At 40.1% G+C, this 17,691-nt stretch overlaps 1 protein-coding gene and 1 long non-coding RNA gene across 10 annotated transcripts in view; one reads left to right on the forward strand and one right to left on the reverse strand.

Moving 5' to 3' along the window:
• The first annotated feature begins 2,496 nt into the window (after window positions 1-2,496).
• Window positions 2,497-9,838, forward strand: LOC125774739 (uncharacterized). Of its 7 annotated transcripts, none has more exons than XR_007421107.1 (4): window positions 2,497-2,784; window positions 3,498-4,016; window positions 6,662-8,135; window positions 8,658-9,838. It is a non-coding gene; the product is annotated as an uncharacterized LOC125774739 (long non-coding RNA). The 7 variants fall into 7 exon arrangements; XR_007421108.1 differs by lacking the exon at window positions 3,498-4,016 and adding an exon at window positions 5,054-5,243; XR_007421109.1 differs by lacking the exon at window positions 3,498-4,016.
• A 942-nt stretch (window positions 9,839-10,780) lies between these two features.
• Window positions 10,781-17,691, reverse strand: part of LOC125774700 (steroid hormone receptor ERR2) — a 34,630-nt gene continuing 27,719 nt past the window's right edge. For all 3 annotated transcript variants that reach the window (XM_049444868.1, XM_049444869.1, XM_049444867.1), the window contains 5 exons: window positions 14,774-14,914; window positions 14,389-14,704; window positions 13,579-14,315; window positions 13,326-13,498; window positions 10,781-13,243 (listed from right to left, as the gene is read on the reverse strand). In XM_049444868.1, coding sequence (XP_049300825.1) covers window positions 13,081-13,243; window positions 13,326-13,498; window positions 13,579-14,315; window positions 14,389-14,704; window positions 14,774-14,908 — 1,524 coding nt within the window. In that variant the 5' untranslated portion in view covers window positions 14,909-14,914 and the 3' untranslated portion in view covers window positions 10,781-13,080. The remainder of the gene's footprint in view (window positions 13,244-13,325; window positions 13,499-13,578; window positions 14,316-14,388; window positions 14,705-14,773; window positions 14,915-17,691) is intronic.

Genomic DNA, 17,691 nt, shown 5'->3' on the forward strand with positions numbered 1-17,691 from the left:
TGGGTGTATGACACCCAGCTTCCACTCGTCCGGTAGTTCTTGCTGGTCCCAAATCCTTACGATCAGCCGATGCATATGCGCGGCAAGCCTCTCCGGGCCCATCTTGAACAATTCTGCCACCAGCCCATCGCTGCCAGCTGACTTGTTACGTTTCAGCTGTTTGATGGCACTGATGACTTCGTCCAAGGATGGCGGGGGCACTTCGTCATCCTGCTGGCTGTCGCAATACTGCTCTCCTCTGCTTCCTGCAGAGGTCTCCCCTGCATCTGCTCCGTTCAGGTGCCTGTCGAAGTAGCACTTCCACCTGTCGATCACCTCTCGCTCGTCCGACAGGATATCTCCCTCCTCGTTGCGGCACATAGCGGTTATGGGAGTAAAACCGCCTCGTGCCGCATTCAGCATCCTGTAGAACTTACGAGTTTCCCCCGACTGGGATAGCTGCTGCATAAGTTGCTCATCCGACTCTTCGAAGCTGCGCTTCTTGTCCTGGAAGAGTCGGGTCTGCTGCCTTCTCAGTCGTCTGTAGTCTTCCACGTTCTGCCTGGTCTCGCGCTGGAGCATGCGAGTACGCGCTGCGTTCTTCTCGGATAGTGCTTGCCTGCACTCATCATCAAACCATTCCTTCCTCCGGTTACGTGTTACGCGGCCAATAGTTCGATCGGCCGTGCTGCTGATGGCTTGTTCCATCATACGCCAATGATCATTGAGGGACATCGCCTCGAAGGTGGTGTCCTCCGGCAACGCTTCCCCTAGCGTGGTCGCGAAGTCCCTCGCCACATCAGCTTGCCGCAACCGATCTATGTCGAGCCTTGGGGTGGGCTGATAGCGCAGCTTATTGGCTGCGCACAGTTTCTGGCGTAACTTAACCATAACCAGGAAATGGTCTGAGTCGACGTTTGCTCCCCTGTACGTACGTACGTCGATAATATCCGAGAAGTGCCTTCCATCGATGAGAACGTGGTCAATCTGGGAATATGTCTGCTGTGGTGATCTCCAGGTGTAGCTAAAGCGTGGTGCGTGCTGGAAGAAGGTGCTGCGAATGGTCATGTGCTTGGAGGAGGCGAAGTTTATTAGGCGGAGCCCGTTGTCGTTTGTCAGCTGGTGGGCGCTGAAACTACCTATCATGGGTTTGTATGCCTCCTCCCGTCCGACCTGAGCGTTAAAGTCTCCGATGACGATCTTGACGTCGTGTTGTGGGCAGCGGTCGTATTCCCTCTCCAGCTGCGTATAAAATAGCTCCTTATCGTCATCGGTGCTTCCAAGGTGCGGACTATGCACGTTAATAATGCTCAGGTTGAAGAACCTTCCACGAACCCTCAACCTGCACATCCGTTCGTTGATCGGCCACCAACCGATTACCCTCTTTCGCATCGCACCTATGACCAGGAACGCTGTACCGAGCTCATGCTTTTCAGCACCGCTCTGGTAGATCATGCAATCACTGCGGTAGGGGCGCTCCGTAACTCCTTTCCAGCGCACCTCCTGAAGTGCTACTATAGCGAAGCCGCGGGCCCTCACCTCGTCCGAAAGAATGCGGGTACTTCCGGGTGCTGTGAGGGATCTGCAGTTCCATGTCCCGAGTTTCCAATCGTTGTCTTTGTTTCGGTGCGTGGGTCTGTATCTGTTGATCCGATTCGAAATTTCTTGATTACTTTCCGTTGCAATTATATTGGGGGTGGCTTGCAAGGCCTCTCCCCCAACCCCCTGTCTCGTCGGAGGGCCTACGCAACCTAGCTGTTTAAAGTCCCGTAGGGTGCCAGGACAGAAGGGACATCCAGCCGCCCCTAACATGAAGAACAGACGCTGGCTGTCCCCCTCCGCTCAATTTAGCCATATACCCCATCTTCCCAAGGGGTTGGGTTTCCCCGTATACCCAAGCTCAGATATTTGGAGAGATATGTTACCATTCTGTACGACGGGGACGTATTGAGTCGGAGTAGGGTATGGAGTGCCTATATTATCCTTCTAGAGGCTTCGGATCCATACCCATATCAGTGCGGTATGGCTACAAACACTGACAACAGAATGGAAAGAAAATGTAGCCATTGGTGCCATCTATCGACCACAGGTTAAAGTTTGGCGATCCGTTGGATACCGACCGAGTTATAGGCAAAACTTGGTGCAAAAATGAGGAAAATTTTACATTTTCTCAAACAGGGTAAGGAACTTGGTTCCTCGAATAACTTCTGGCACAGACATCTGAGGGCATGGCTGTCGAAGAAGAAAATGTAGCCATTGGTGCCATCTATCGACCACAGGTTAAAGATTGGCGATTCGTTGGATACCGACCCAGTTATTGGCTAATTTTGGTGCAAAAATGAGAATGGCAATGGAATTAAAAATTTTTTAATTTTTCGATTTTTTTATTATTTTTCACTCTTCTTTAATTTCAAGCATTATTAGAGTGAATAGAAACTCATTGCAACCCAATGGCATTAAAATAAAACAATTTAATTTTTTTTTGCAAAATTTCCCAAAAAAATCTTAAGGGGTAAGCCTTATGAAATTTTGGAGTGGAAAATTTTTTTGAAATTTTTTTCTGATTTTTTATTCTTTTTTTAATTTAAAGCACTATTTAAGTGAAAAAAAACTTATTGCAACAAATTCCCATCAAAATATATCACATTTAAAATTTTTGCTACATTGCTCAAAAATGAGGAAAATTTTACATTTTCTCAAACAGGGTATGGAACTTGGTTCCTCGAATAACTTCTGGCACAGACATCTGAGGGCATGGCTGTCGAAGAAGAAAATGTAGCCATTGGTGCCATCTATCGACCACAGGTTAAAGATTGGCGATTCGTTGGATACCGACCCAGTTATTGGCTAATTTTGGTGCAAAAATGAGAAAAAAAATCATTTTTTTTTTTAATTTTTCGATTTTTTTATTATTTTTCACTCTTCTTTAATTTCAAGCATTATTAGAGTGAATAGAAACTCATTGCAACCCAATGGCATTAAAATAAAACAATTTAATTTTTTTTTGCAAAATTTCCCAAAAAAATCTTAAGGGGTAAGCCTTATGAAATTTTGGAGTGGAAAATTTTTTTGAAATTTTTTTCTGATTTTTTATTCTTTTTTTAATTTAAAGCACTATTGAAGTGAAAAAAAAACTTATTGCAACAAATTCCCATCAAAATATATCACATTTAAAATTTTTGCTACATTGCTCAAAACTGAGGAAAATTTTACATTTTCTCAAACAGGGTATGGAACTTGGTTCCTCGAATAACTTCTGGCACAGACATCTAAGGGCATGGCCGTCCAAGAAGAAAATGTAGCCATTGGTGCCATCTATCGACCACAGGTTAAAGTTTGGCGATCCGTTGGATACCGACCGAGTTATAGGCAAAACTTGGTGCAAAAATGCAGAAAATTTTACATTTTCTCAAACAGGGTATGGAACTTGGTTCCTCGAATAACTTCTGGCACAGACATCTGAGGGCATGGCCGTCCAAGGAGAAAATGTAGCCATTGGTGCCATCTATCGACCACAGGTTAAAGATTGGCGATTCGTTGGATACCGACCGAGTTATAGGCTAAATTTGGTGCAAAAATGAGAAAAAACTTCATTTTTTTTAGTTTTTTGATTTTTTTTATTATTTTTCACTCTTTTTTCATTTCAAGCATTATTTGAGTGAAAAGAAACTCATTGCAACCCATTGGCATTAAAATAAAACAATTTAATTTTTTTTGCAAAATTTCCCAAAAAAATCGTAAGGGGTAAGCCTTATGAAATTTTGGAGTGAAAAATTTTTTTGAATTTTTTTTCTGATTTTTTATTCTTTTTTTAATTTAAAGCACTATTTAAGTGAAAAGAAACTTATTGCAACAAATTCCCATAAAAATATATCACATTTAAAATTTTTGCTACATTGCTCAAAAATGAGGAAAATTTTACATTTTCTCAAACAGGGTAAGGAACTTGGTTCCTCGAATAACTTCTGGCACAGACATCTGAGGGCATGGCTGTCGAAGAAGAAAATGTAGCCATTGGTGCCATCTATCGACCACAGGTTAAAGATTGGCGATTCGTTGGATACCGACCCAGTTATTGGCTAATTTTGGTGCAAAAATGAGAATGGCAATGGAATTAAAAATTTTTTAATTTTTCGATTTTTTTATTATTTTTCACTCTTCTTTAATTTCAAGCATTATTAGAGTGAATAGAAACTCATTGCAACCCAATGGCATTAAAATAAAACAATTTAATTTTTTTTTGCAAAATTTCCCAAAAAAATCTTAAGGGGTAAGCCTTATGAAATTTTGGAGTGGAAAATTTTTTTGAAATTTTTTTCTGATTTTTTATTCTTTTTTTAATTTAAAGCACTATTTAAGTGAAAAAAAACTTATTGCAACAAATTCCCATCAAAATATATCACATTTAAAATTTTTGCTACATTGCTCAAAAATGAGGAAAATTTTACATTTTCTCAAACAGGGTATGGAACTTGGTTCCTCGAATAACTTCTGGCACAAACATCTGAGGGCATGGCTGTCGAAGAAGAAAATGTAGCCATTGGTGCCATCTATCGACCACAGGTTAAAGATTAGCGATTCGTTGGATACCGACCGAGTTATTGGCTAATTTTGGTGCAAAAATGAGAAAAAAATTCATTTTTTTTTTGAATTTTTTGATTTTTTTATTATTTTTCACTCTTCTTTAATTTCAAGCATTATTAGAGTGAATAGAAACTCATTGCAACCCAATGGCATTAAAATAAAACAATTTAATTTTTTTTTGCAAAATTTCCCAAAAAAATCGTAAGGGGTAAGCCTTATGAAATTTTGGAGTGGAAAATTTTTTTCTGATTTTTTATTCTTTTTTTAGTTTAAAGCACTATTTAAGTAAAAAGAAACTTATTGCAACAAATTCCCATCAAAATATATCACATTTAAAATTTTTGCTACATTGCTCAAAAATGAGGAAAATTTTACATTTTCTCAAACAGGGTATGGAACTTGGTTCCTCGAATAACTTCTGGCACAGACATCTAAGGGCATGGCTGTCCAAGAAGAAAATGTAGCCATTGGTGCCATCTATCGACCACAGGTTAAAGTTTGGCGATCCGTTGGATACCGACCGAGTTATAGGCAAAACTTGGTGCAAAAATGAGTAAAATTTTACATTTTCTCAAACAGGGTAAGGAACTTGGTTCCTCGAATAACTTCTGGCACAGACATCTAAGGGCATGGCTGTCGAAGAAGAAAATGTAGCCATTGGTGCCATCTATCGACCACAGGTTAAAGATTGGCGATTCGTTGGATACCGACCCAGTTATTGGCTAATTTTGGTGCAAAAATGAGAATGGCAATGGAATTAAAAATTTTTTAATTTTTCGATTTTTTTATTATTTTTCACTCTTCTTTAATTTCAAGCATTATTAGAGTGAATAGAAACTCATTGCAACCCAATGGCATTAAAATAAAACAATTTAATTTTTTTTTGCAAAATTTCCCAAAAAAATCTTAAGGGGTAAGCCTTATGAAATTTTGGAGTGGAAAATTTTTTTGAAATTTTTTTCTGATTTTTTATTCTTTTTTTAATTTAAAGCACTATTGAAGTGAAAAAAAACTTATTGCAACAAATTCCCATCAAAATATATCACATTTAAAATTTTTGCTACATTGCTCAAAACTGAGGAAAATTTTACATTTTCTCAAACAGGGTATGGAACTTGGTTCCTCGAATAACTTCTGGCACAGACATCTAAGGGCATGGCCGTCCAAGAAGAAAATGTAGCCATTGGTGCCATCTATCGACCACAGGTTAAAGTTTGGCGATCCGTTGGATACCGACCGAGTTATAGGCAAAACTTGGTGCAAAAATGCAGAAAATTTTACATTTTCTCAAACAGGGTATGGAACTTGGTTCCTCGAATAACTTCTGGCACAAACATCTGAGGGCATGGCTGTCGAAGAAGAAAATGTAGCCATTGGTGCCATCTATCGACCACAGGTTAAAGATTAGCGATTCGTTGGATACCGACCGAGTTATTGGCTAATTTTGGTGCAAAAATGAGAAAAAAATTCATTTTTTTTTTTGAATTTTTTGATTTTTTTATTATTTTTCACTCTTCTTTAATTTCAAGCATTATTAGAGTGAATAGAAACTCATTGCAACCCAATGGCATTAAAATAAAACAATTTAATTTTTTTTTGCAAAATTTCCCAAAAAAATCGTAAGAGGTAAGCCTTATGAAATTTTGGAGTGGAAAATTTTTTTCTGATTTTTTATTCTTTTTTTAGTTTAAAACACTATTTAAGTAAAAAGAAACTTATTGCAACAAATTCGATTCAAAATATATCACATTTAAAATTTTTGCTACATTGCTCAAAAATGAGGAAAATTTTACATTTTCTCAAACAGGGTATGGAACTTGGTTCCTCGAATAACTTCTGGCACAGACATCTAAGGGCATGGCTGTCCAAGAAGAAAATGTAGCCATTGGTGCCATCTATCGACCACAGGTTAAAGTTTGGCGATCCGTTGGATACCGACCGAGTTATAGGCAAAACTTGGTGCAAAAATGAGTAAAATTTTACATTTTCTCAAACAGGGTAAGGAACTTGGTTCCTCGAATAACTTCTGGCACAGACATCTAAGGGCATGGCTGTCGAAGAAGAAAATGTAGCCATTGGTGCCATCTATCGAAAACAGGTTAAAGATTGGCGATTCGTTGGATACCGACCGAGTTATAGGCTAAATTTGGTGCAAAAATGAGAAATATTTTCCTTTTTTATTTTTAATTTTTTGATTTTTTTTTATTATTTTTCACTTTTTTTTATTTCAAGCATTATTAGAGTGAAAAGAAACTCATTGCAACCCAATGGCATTAAAATAAAACAATTTAATTTTTTTTTGCAAAATTTCCCAAAAAAATCGTAAGGGGTAAGCCTTATGAAATTTTGGAGTGGAAAATTTTTTTGAAATTTTTTTCTGATTTTTTATTCTTTTTTTAATTTAAAGCACTATTTAAGTGAAAAGAAACTTATTGCAACAAATTCCCATCAAAATATATCACATTTAAAATTTTTGCTGCATTGCTCAAAAATGAGGAAAATTTTACATTTTCTCAAACAGGGTAAGGAACTTGGTTCCTCGAATAACTTCTGGCACAGACATCTAAGGGCATGGCTGTCGAAGAAGAAAATGTAGCCATTGGTGCCATCTATCGACCACAGGTTAAAGATTGGCGATCCGTTGGATACCGATCGAGTTATAGTCAAAACTTGGTGCAAAAATGAAGAAAATTTTACATTTTCTCAAACAGGGTATGGAACTTGGTTCCTCGAATAACTTCTGGCACAGACATCTGAGGGCATGGCTGTCGAATAAGAAAATGTAGCCATTGGTGCCATCTATCGACCACAGGTTGAAGATTAGCGATGCGTTGGATACCGACCGAGTTATAGGCAAAGCTTGGTGCAAAAATGAAGAAAATTTTACATTTTCTCAAACAGGGTATGGAACTTGGTTCCTCGAATAACTTCTGGCACAGACATCTGAGGGCATGGCTGTCGAAGAAGAAAATGTAGCCATTGGTGCCATCTATCGACCACAGGTTAAAGTTTGGCGATCCGTTGGATACCGATCGAGTTATAGTCAAAACTTGGTGCAAAAATGAAGAAAATTTTACATTTTCTCAAACAGGGTATGGAACTTGGTTCCTCGAATAACTTCTGGCACAGACATCTGAGGGCATGGCTGTCGAATAAGAAAATGTAGCCATTGGTGCCATCTATCGACCACAGGTTGAAGATTAGCGATGCGTTGGATACCGACCGAGTTATAGGCAAAGCTTGGTGCAAAAATGAAGAAAATTTTACATTTTCTCAAACAGGGTATGGAACTTGGTTCCTCGAATAACTTCTGGCACAGACATCTGAGGGCATGGCCGTCCAAGAAGAAAATGTAGCCATTGGTGCCATCTATCGACCACAGGTTAAAGATTGGCGATTCGTTGTATACCGACCGAGTTATAGGCAAAACTTGGTGCAAAAATGAAGAAAATTTTACATTTTCTCAAACAGGGTATGGAACTTGGTTCCTCGAATAACTTCTGGCACAGACATCTGAGGGCATGGCTGTCGAAGAAGAAAATGTAGCCATTGGTGCCATCTATCGACCACAGGTTAAAGATTGGCGATTCGTTGGATACCGATCGAGTTATAGGCTAATTTTGGTGCAAAAATGAGAAAAAAAATCATTTTTTTTTTAGTTTTTGATTTTTTTATTATTTTTTACTCTTTTTTTTATTTCAAGCATTATTAGAGTGAAAAGAAACTCATTGCAACCCAATGGCATTAAAATAAAACAATTTAATTTTTTTTTTTGCAAAATTTCCCAAAAAAATCGTAAGGGGTAAGCCTTATGAAATTTTGGAGTGGAAAATTTTTTTGAAATTTTTTTCTGATTTTTATTCTTTTTTTAATTTAAAGCACTATTTAAGTGAAAAGAAACTTATTGCAACAAATTCCCATCAAAATATATCACATTTAAAATTTTTGCTGCATTGCTCAAAAATGAGGAAAATTTTACATTTTCTCAAACAGGGTAAGGAACTTGGTTCCTCGAATAACTTCTGGCACAGACATCTAAGGGCATGGCTGTCGAAGAAGAAAATGTAGCCATTGGTGCCATCTATCGACCACAGGTTAAAGATTGGCGATTCGTTGGATACCGACCGAGTTATAGGCAAAACTTGGTGCAAAAATGAAGAAAATTTTACATTTTCTCAAACAGGGTATGGAACTTGGTTCCTCGAATAACTTCTGGCACAGACATCTGAGGGCATGGCTGTCGAAGAAGAAAATGTAGCCATTGGTGCGATCTATCGACCACAGGTTAAAGTTTGGCGATCCGTTGGATACCGATCGAGTTATAGTCAAAACTTGGTGCAAAAATGAAGAAAATTTTACATTTTCTCAAACAGGGTATGGAACTTGGTTCCTCGAATAACTTCTGGCACAGACATCTGAGGGCATGGCTGTCGAATAAGAAAATGTAGCCATTGGTGCCATCTATCGACCACAGGTTGAAGATTAGCGATGCGTTGGATACCGACCGAGTTATAGGCAAAGCTTGGTGCAAAAATGAAGAAAATTTTACATTTTCTCAAACAGGGTATGGAACTTGGTTCCTCGAATAACTTCTGGCACAGACATCTGAGGGCATGGCTGTCGAAGAAGAAAATGTAGCCATTGGTGCCATCTATCGACCACAGGTTAAAGTTTGGCGATCCGTTGGATACCGATCGAGTTATAGTCAAAACTTGGTGCAAAAATGAAGAAAATTTTACATTTTCTCAAACAGGGTATGGAACTTGGTTCCTCGAATAACTTCTGGCACAGACATCTGAGGGCATGGCTGTCGAATAAGAAAATGTAGCCATTGGTGCCATCTATCGACCACAGGTTGAAGATTAGCGATGCGTTGGATACCGACCGAGTTATAGGCAAAGCTTGGTGCAAAAATGAAGAAAATTTTACATTTTCTCAAACAGGGTATGGAACTTGGTTCCTCGAATAACTTCTGGCACAGACATCTGAGGGCATGGCCGTCCAAGAAGAAAATGTAGCCATTGGTGCCATCTATCGACCACAGGTTAAAGATTGGCGATTCGTTGTATACCGACCGAGTTATAGGCAAAACTTGGTGCAAAAATGAAGAAAATTTTACATTTTCTCAAACAGGGTATGGAACTTGGTTCCTCGAATAACTTCTGGCACAGACATCTGAGGGCATGGCTGTCGAAGAAGAAAATGTAGCCATTGGTGCCATCTATCGACCACAGGTTAAAGATTGGCGATTCGTTGGATACCGATCGAGTTATAGGCTAATTTTGGTGCTAAAATGATAAAAAAAAATCATTTTTTTTTTAGTTTTTGATTTTTTTATTATTTTTTACTCTTTTTTTTATTTCAAGCATTATTAGAGTGAAAAGAAACTCAATGCAACCCATTGGCATTAAAATAAAACAATTTAATTTTTTTTGCAAAATTTCCCAAAAAAATCGTAAGGGGTAAGCCTTATGAAATTTTGGAGTGGAAAATTTTTTTGAAATTTTTTTCTGATTTTTTATTCTTTTTTTAATTTAAAGCACTATTTAAGTGAAAAGAAACTTATTGCAACAAATTCCCATCAAAATATATCATATTTAAAATTTTTGCTACATTGCTCAAAATTGAGGAAAATTTTACATTTTCTCAAACAGGGTAAGGAACTTGGTTCCTCGAATAACTTCTGGCACATACATCTAAGGGCATGGCTGTCCAAGAAGAAAATGTAGCCATTGGTGCCATCTATCGACCACAGGTTAAAGTTTGGCGATCCGTTGGATACCGACCGAGTTAGAGGCAAAACTTGATGCAAAAATGAACCTTTTGACATTTTCAAATTTCTATATTTTATTTATTTTTTCTGATTTTTTATTTTTTTTAATTTAAAACATTATTCAAGTGAAAATAAACTTATTTGAACCAATTGGCATTAAAATAAATGAATTTTTAAAATTTTGTCAATAAATCTTCTTAAGGCTTTAGGAGATTTATGCCGGGTTTTTTATGACTCCGAAATGAGTGGTTAAACGAGCTGACTCCTTAGAACGACTCATTCACTCTGAGTTGATTCACTAAAAAGAGTTGTTATTCTCATCTCTAGTGTTAACGTCATGTGTCACATGTGATATTTCCTAACAAACAAAATTCGCTTGTTGTCCATCAAGTTAAATTTCTTTCAATCGCTACCATATTCACTCTTCCATTATACCACTCACTATCCGTGTTAGCAAATAGTGCCGGCTGTATTTCTATTTAACGATCCATTCCATTCGATAACCCTCTGCCCAATTCAACTACTACTACACACACACGCACCTTACACGCATGCATGCGGCATGTTGTTTAGCTTCCTTCCATAGACCATCTATTTCACTTTCACTAACATTACTACCAAACAATCAACGTCATCGTTTTTAAACTATCGTCACAATCGCACAAGAACATATCGCACGTTACATTCCCTGAGACATTCTCCTACACCTTCTACGGCGTGTCTACTTGCTCAACCTGCTGGGTCATTACAGGACCACATTACTTTCTCCCCGCAAAACCCCTTAGAACGGCATACAATCTCGGAAGATTTCTAAACACTACTATACTACGCTGGTTTTCTTACCGTGTTATTGCAGGCAATGGATAAATTGCATATTCTCCCTATAAAAAACACATTCTTCCTCGGACTGCTACATCACTGCAAGATACAATGCCACATTTCGTACGTACCGAGAGACTTGCTTCAGTCATTGTTCGGGTATATTCTTCCGGTTTTGTTTCGTTTCACCCCATGGACACAATTGGGAGTATGTCACGCGCTTGTTTGGACCGCAGAAGTAATACGTTCCATAACCGATCAGTGCAAAAACCCCATTTTTACAATGTAATAACGATTTGCAGAGTACTATAGAACTATTTCTATTTATACGTTTACGCTGATAAAATTTTGTTTCCGTTTGTTTTGATGCATTCGATTTTGTATCGTCCGTTGCTTTGCTGAAGACCTTCCCAGTTTTTGTATGTTTGGTTGCTGGTTTTGTAATTCTTCCTTCGCCTTTGCTTGTCTTTCTACGCTTGTGTCTGAACGTTGTTGCTCATATGAAAACATAATGTTAAAATCTACCTACACGTCGGCGTCAGAGAATCATTCGAAACATTCAACAAAATAAAATCAAACGGAGAATCGCACCATTCGCTGCTTGCCTCCTTTGAACGATCATTTGCTTGTGGAGTTGTACTGTACTGTTATTGTAAGACGGGCGTAAGCTGTCCTAATATGTTCATATATCTTTCCCAAAACCACCGCTCGAGATTCAGCTTCGTCTTGCATTGCACATCTCTTGCTTTGAACTGTATTGCGAAAATATTTCATCAATAAATTGTCTGTACTTACTTTAACCTTCTTTACAATAAATTTACGTTTTACATCAAGGATTGGAACCTTTCAACAGCTCTCTATTGCATCGAACGAATGTAAGAGGAGTTATAGCAAAAAAGGTCTTTTGCAAACATGCTCCAGTACGACAGGAAACTATAAAACATTTAAAAACACACACCTGCCATACCTGCTCTCGGCTGTAATGTACAGATACGGTACCGGTAAAAAACATTGCTTTCTGTACATAAATTACTACGGCCACTTGTACGGCCACTAAACGGGTAGCGCATAGATATTGCAATTAGAGTTAATCTTTATAATCCCACTGCCTGCCATCAACCCGCTCTACAATATTTGTGTTCGTGATCTACAATAATGAACTGTCATTAACAACAACCAAAATACTCTAATATTGAGAATAAAGCAATACAATCGATCCTCACTCACACCTGGATAAAGAATTGATGGTGCTGAAAATTGCCACCAATTGTTACTGGAGTTTACAGCAAAGCTGCGATAGTTCGCAACAATATTTACGTGAAAGACACGCGCGTCGAAAATGATACATTCAAAGTACAAAACATTATTGCCATTCTTGCCAGACAGCTCAGCAAAGGGCTGCTATGTGTTCTTCTAACATTATAACATTCCATTCTTCCATAAGCTTTCACTTGCGGAACCGGATTACGACGGTAACTTTAACACAAATTAGACGTAGAATAAAAAAAATAAGAACGACCAGCTAGCTGTGCCTTCCAACGTTACAATGAAATCAATCCATATGAAACTTAGAAAACCAGCTACACAAACATTGAACAGGTGCTCCCAATAATAGAGCCGTTGTTTGTACAGATTTAACGAAGCAGGAGATGCGTTTCTCTAAGAAATCGGGAGCGGTACTTTGAAATACAAAAAAAACAGATACCTTAAAACTAAGTAAACAATTCGAATAACGCTTCGGTAACCATTCCACGAAATTATAGTCACTTTTAATGACCGCGTCACTATACTGCACATCCCTTCAACTTTCTTTCTCTCTCCCTCTCTCCCTTTCCCTGCGTTCTGTGCCTAAATCTAATATTGAGAATAATTCCCAACAATATGAAAGAGCTTAAGCGATTGCTTTTAAGGGCGGTTACTGCATCTTATCGTGAGACGGACTCGAGCATTTCGACAAACAGTTTGTTCATCGTCACGTTACCCTCGATATGCACATTCGTCCAGAATTTGCGAATGATGTGATCCGCTTGCCGTAACGATGGCAGCAACAGTAGCAGCTGCTGCTGATGTGACACCGCCTGATGTTGCCTGCAATAGAAAGGGAATGGAAACGGGATTTTTTTATCAGGCGGTTCTTATTTAAAGTCTTCTGCATTGTTGCGTGCCTTACCTTATCAACAGCACACAGTCATTGAGTGCGTACAGTATTGAGTCACGAATTTTCTTCAGCGCACTGTAGTTATCCAGTCTGATATCACAATTTGACAGGGACAGGGCCTTCAGCAGATAGTACTCCTCCTTGGTGGCCGAGATCTTTTCCAATCGTTGGGTGATTTGTGCTAGCTGTTGCCAAATGAGAAACAGTAAGATCGTGTGAAAACGATTGTCCGGTTGCGAAACAAAGCGCTCGATAGTGTACTTACATGGTTGTAGAGATCGAGAGCACCGCACTCCTTCGCCGATCGTTCGTCGAGCCAGAAGTCGGTTGCAAAGTATAGCCGACCATCGAACGGAATCGACCGGTAGGCAAGCATTAGCGTCAGCAGCTCGGCCCAGCTTACCTGCAGCAGACGCATCTGATCGTTCAGCGGCAGATCGGTGAAGCCCGGGATCTGTTTTGCCCATCCGATCACACCGACCAGCTCCTTATCGTAAATATCACTCAGCACGCTCAAAATTTCCTGCGCATCACCACCCATCACCATCCGATCGAGACCGGAATCGGCGGCGGCAGCTGTAGCACCGGGCGAGTTGCTACTGTTGCTGCTCGTGGACGATGATGACGAGGCGGAAGAGAACGAAGAGCTCGACGTTTGGGCACCACCGTTACGTTCCTCACCGACCGTCATCATATCACCCCCACCACCGCCGATCGAAAGTGGATCCGGCTCGAACGAGGATAATACTTCCAGGATCTTGATGTCTTCCAGCGTTTGGGCGGTGTACTGCTGGTTTGACTGTATGATCTGCATCTGGTACGGGTTGGAGCATGGATTGCGCCGATACTTCTGTCTGCCGCCTCTCACCCGATCCAGCCGGACCCCTTCCTTGAGCATTCCCATCAGTAAACATTTGCGGAACCGGCACGCTTGGCACGCTTTCCGTCGCCGCTTGTTAATTTCGCAGTCGTTACTCGCGGGACAGGTGTACTCGATGTTTCCTACAAACGTAAACATAACACACATTAGCGATTTTTTGCCCACCGCCGGGGGTACGATTGTTTCGCGCCTTACCTTGAATGGTACGTTTGAAAAATGCTTTACATGCTTCACAGCTGGCAACGCCGTAGTGGAATCCACTCGCAACGTCCCCACACACTAGACACAACCGTCGCGGCAGCTCCTCCTTGATCGTGTCATGGTTCGTGCCATCGCTGCCAAAGTCCCCGATGGCGGAGGTAGTTGAGCTGCAGAACTGCCGATCCGGGCTGCCGGGCGACTGTGGTTTCCCATTACCGTTGCTTCCACTGTTGTGACCACCGGTACTACCGTTACCGTGCAGTTCTGTGAGATGTGTTTCGTTGTTATTGCTGCTGCACTTAAAGTCCATCTGTAAACGAGATTAGCAAATGTTAGTGCAAATGGTCATGCCATGAAGTAACATCAACAGATTCATTACCTTTCCCGTGGGTGAATTGCCGTACAGTATGTTGGTCTGGGATAGGCTACCGACCGACGATGGGGACGGACTGCAGCAGGATGTTTCGATCAGTTCCTGTTTGATCCTAGCTGATGTACCGTCGCCTGCCATCATCGACACCTGCGAAAAAATAGCAAAAGGAAAAATGAACACGATATTAAATACAACAATTACAATTAATTATTTTAAAAAAAAATTCAAATTCATGTGTCAAGATGTTTGTCACATCTTAAACGTTCTGTACACAGCTGTGCAGATGACATAACAAAAACCCCTTTCCCGTCCATTTAAAACACTAATTTGCCCCATTTTAAAAATCAACATAAATATTCAATGCGTTACTTAACAATAAAACGGTTATGGAAACAAATGAAACAAACAAATGGAGTTTTCTTCTAAATCACAGAGAGAACGTTTTCGCATAGCTTAACGTTAATGATGACAAAAAATCCCAATTCAACCGCTTAAGTAGAATAAAATTAATCGCATTCAATGTGTATAGGACAAGCACAAATTAGGCAAGGCCTGGCTTCATTTGGGTTCGTTCTTCTTCACCCGCACGAGACAAGAGCCAACATATAGAGAACGAGAAAAAGAGGTGTGTTCAAGCAAGAAACCACATCATCAGCCTACAGTACAATGGGGTGGTTAAGTCTTACTTCTTACTACTGCAATCGTCGTCTCCACCAATCTGTTGTTCGTTTTTTTGTTTTTGTTTTTTTTTTTGCACAAAACCTAAAATCAGAAACAGAACGTTGAATAGGGAGAATTAACTGCAAACGCCGTGCTCGCAAAAATTGCCCACTTGCTACCGGTAAAAATTGACCGTAATAAATTCCATTTTTTTGTACGGTGCTTGGTGGTTCCAAGTAAAAAAAAAACAAGCAAAAGGATCTGATACTCTCCCTGCTGTCACTACGATAAAAAAGTGCATCTTCTTCACGCTAGTCGATTTGTACCGGGTGTGTGTGTGTGGGGGATGTGATGCATGTTCCAATGAGAAGAAGATTGGCATTATTTTTGGGCACCCATCCCCCACCCCCCCCCCCCCCCCCCCCCCCCCCCGTTTCATTGCATGTGCACAACCCGCACCGGACACGGTTAATGCACAATTGATTGATGGATTTACTGCGATTCGCTCTGTGCCGCTCTGGGGAGCGCGCGCGAGGGTTGATGCTGCCGTGGCGGGGTGATTGCAGAGGGTGGTTTTTCGATACGGTTGCATTCGCATGGTAATCCCCAAACGCTTCCCTCCAAAATGCGATCCACAATTACAATAATCATTTCCACGCCCGCTCCATCCCCAAATAATAATAAAAAAAATGCTCCTTTCCAGCGACGAAACTGCACGGTCAGTGGTTCTGCTACTCATCTATTTTTTGGGGTGGAAGGAAGAACAGCATACATGCCACTACTACACTACGGTAATAAAAAAAACTGCCCACTTCCTTTACGGATTGCCCATTAATCGATCCACGAGCTGCGGCAAAAGAGAGAAGCGTGTAATGAGCTGCAGTTTCAATGCAGATTGTGTTGCTTTTCTGGGGTTTTTTTCTTTTCCCAGTTACGTTGTGCCATTGTGCTTGCGTGAGTCGATGTTGCTAATCCTTTCCTACCCTTCCCCACTCCCCTCCCCAGAGTCCAGGCCAGTTAAAGGTTCTGGTGAGCTTTTCTGGGAGTAAAACCTTGACACTGACCAATGACCCCGGTCGTAAGGTGTGCGCGACGATGGTGCTTTTTACTTAAATGAATGATCATACTGCATCATCATCATCATTGCCTCCCTAGGCATTCGCGATGCAGTTGCAACCGTTGATGCGTATAGGATGATGCAGGATCTGTGTTTTTTTTTGTTGGGTGCTTCCTTCTATTTGCGATCAACATCCACCTCCCCCTTTCGATTGTGTGTGTGTGTGAATTAGCTGTAGATTTTTTTTTCGCGGAAGGATGATTATTTGATTGCCGAGACTATTCGAATTGTGAAATACGTCTCGTAAAGTCAAAATTTATAAGGGGAAAAAACAAACAAACAACCCTGCCAGCTTACCCTCGTATATAAGCCATCGTGCGCAATTTAATGGCTAACCGTATGTTACGTGTTCGGCTTTGTATTTGGAAAGGAATGAGTGCGAGATTTTGCTGCCACTGCAGGCGATTAAGACGATCGGTGGTTTAATTCGAACCCCGTGACGGATAAACATTTTATAGCAATCAATTTCAATATTAGCAGTGGGAAAAATAGACCATATAAATGGAGCCTTTCCGGGCCTGATCGCTGCGGTGGTTTATTAATTTATCACAGCATGACGCTTCCAGCGAACGGAAGCCCTTCAGGTAGAAGCTTGCAAAACTCTTTATACCTTGATCGTTTCTATCTTAAAGGCGGCTGATTGTGGTACATCTTTTAGGATCGAAATCATTTTGATATCCAAGAATCGTAAGGAGTGGTGCTTTTAAAAGAAATACGTTGAAGCCGGAAATTAGAAAACATAACCATTAATCCATGCTACGATTCATGCTGCTAATCGTTACACACGGCGTTTTGACCTTTGGATTGATTTTACATTTAAAGTTGCACACGAAATTGTATGATAACTGTGGTTTATAGCTCAATAGTGAAGGTAAGCAGTTCAACAGAAAATAGTTTATTCATCCCTCTATTATACAGTGGAACGCCGATTATCCGTGATCATCGGGACTCAGGCCTTGCTGGATAAGCGAATATCACGGATAATAGACATAACTCTTTTTATTGATAAATATTAGTGTTTAGTGTGTAATGGGTGGACTTTTTGCTAAAGCTGGATGTTAGACGGTGCACTTTGCCAAAGTAAATCTGTTCTATTCGGTCGAACATGGGCCAATTGTATCATTTCCTATTGAGGCTTTTATTTCTT

Source organism: Anopheles funestus, chromosome 2RL, assembly GCF_943734845.2.
Source record: "Anopheles funestus chromosome 2RL, idAnoFuneDA-416_04, whole genome shotgun sequence".
Taxonomy (NCBI): domain Eukaryota; kingdom Metazoa; phylum Arthropoda; class Insecta; order Diptera; family Culicidae; genus Anopheles; species Anopheles funestus.